Here is a 1,947-nt window from a genome sequence, read left to right as displayed (position 1 = left end):
ATATATATATATTATATGTATATTTTGCCTGCTTAAAATACTAACAAGGGAGTAGATCATGTCACAAAGTTAGCATTTAAGACTTGGTTAATGCCTTGTTTTCTGTGTTGCTGTTCACTATTTTCCTCTATAATTCGGTTGCTTTTTCATGAAGAACGACATTGTGATTGGTGTGCCTTTTTTTCCCTTATTTTTTTTATCTCGATTGATTGATAGACTAGTTAGCTTTTTAATTTGTTTTTCTCATTCCAACAAGATTACATATCGGATGTATCAGTTTTCTTACTAGTAACTGCTGGATCTCAAATATTGAAGTGTTTGAGATGAAGTTCAATTCTCAAGAGGGGCAAAACAATGCGAGTCAAACAGTTGCGAGCCTTGCAAAGGAAATTGATTACAAGAATCACCAATTGTTGGAGTTGGAACACAAATATAACGACACAAATGCGCTTTTTCGCAAAGTCGTTATCGGTCATACAGAAGCCATTAATGCCAAAGAAAGAACTTGTTTGGAAATGGAGCAGAAGTTCCATGAGTCCTCTATGACTAGCAGAGAATTGGTGAGTGAGAAAGATATGCTGCTGAAACGATATGGCACAGGTAATTTTGTGTTTCTTTGAAGTACTACAACTTTAGATGATACAATATGCTTTTTGGAGAATAATATATGGTTAATGAACTTAATTCATTTATATATCAAGTCTGTTGTCAGTATTTTACACCCAAATTGTCTTTTAATTTGTCTCATTGTCTTTTGAGGTTTCGTGCAGAAATGAGTTTGATGAAGTCAGTTAATAGAAAGCTGGAGAATGTTGTGGAATGTCAGAAGAAAGAACTTGAGCGTCGAGCCAAAGAGTTGGCAGAAAGTAAGACCCAAAATGATAAAGTGCATAGAGATCTGAAGGATGAGATTGCAAAGGTAAGAATGTGATTATATAAGATGCTTCTAATGTTTCTTTTTGGAGAGTGTATGAATGAAATTGCCCTTTCTTTTGTGGTTAGTATTGTTAATTTAGTGGAAATTGGGATGTGGAGTTTTGTCTTTCTTATTAGTCTTTGTTATTTAATTACTAAAAATACTGTACATGTCTTTCATAATTTTCCCTTGCTTTCAGTCTATTTTGATGTTTATATAACCACCATTAACCTTTTCATTAGTTCTTTTCGACATTTTCTTGCGGATCCATCTTTAGTTTTTCCTCTTTTAGTAAATGTTTCTTTTCGACATTTTCTTGCGGATCCATCTTTAGTTTTTCCTCTTTTAGTGAATGAATAAACTTGTGAAAAGGTTTATTTTAGCTAGCTCTACTACTGATTTATGTAACTGTTGCAGTTGAAAGATCAATTGCGAGATCAGATTTCTGTATCAAGCAGCAGCTGTTTGAATGCTCGGATTAATGCCTTGGAAAAGGAAATAGAGGAGAAGAATGAGGACATTCTGAGTTTCCAGACCCTCAACCATATTCTCGCTGCTAGAGATTTCAAGAGTAATGAAGAACTACAAAATTGTCGTAGAGATTTGATAGATGTAACCTTCCATTTCCCTCATTTTTGCAAGTTTGATCAAAGACTATCCTTCTTTACCATTAGTCATCATTGTATGTTTTTGCTTTCTATGAGAAATTCAATACAAGGAGCCGAATCAAATACTGTCATGATTTTTCTCCCTTGTAGGGCTTGCAAGACATGTTGAATAAGAGGACAAAACTTGTAATCAAAAGAATGGGAGAGGTGGATCAAATCCCTTTTCGAGAGATGTGCTTGGAGAGGATTCCGAGTGAAGACTGGCAGGGTGTAGCTGCTAAAATATGTTCATGTTGGCAAGACCAAGTGCAGGATCCTCTTTGGCATCCTTTCAAGATCGACAGCTCGGATGGGATAACACGAGTATGTTTACTCTTCACATGCATAGGCAGTTTCGATTTAATTCTTGCCAAAAAAAAAAAA

At 35.1% G+C, this 1,947-nt stretch overlaps 1 protein-coding gene across 1 annotated transcript; it reads left to right on the top strand.

The window, feature by feature from the left end:
* Positions 1 to 117: 117 nt before the first annotated feature.
* LOC112093200 (factor of DNA methylation 1-like) lies at positions 118 to 1,887 on the top strand (the record flags this gene model as incomplete). The annotated part of the gene is made up of 5 exons (XM_024171226.1): positions 118 to 170; positions 316 to 600; positions 771 to 919; positions 1,334 to 1,528; positions 1,675 to 1,887. Coding segments are annotated over exons 1-5 (864 nt in total), but the record flags the coding sequence as incomplete, so codon positions are not given.
* Between the last annotated feature and the right edge of the window lie 60 nt (positions 1,888 to 1,947).

Source organism: Morus notabilis, unplaced genomic scaffold (assembly GCF_000414095.1).
Source record: "Morus notabilis unplaced genomic scaffold, ASM41409v2 Scaffold3846, whole genome shotgun sequence".
Lineage (NCBI taxonomy): Eukaryota > Viridiplantae > Streptophyta > Magnoliopsida > Rosales > Moraceae > Morus > Morus notabilis.
This window is presented reverse-complemented; position numbering and strand designations above follow the sequence as displayed.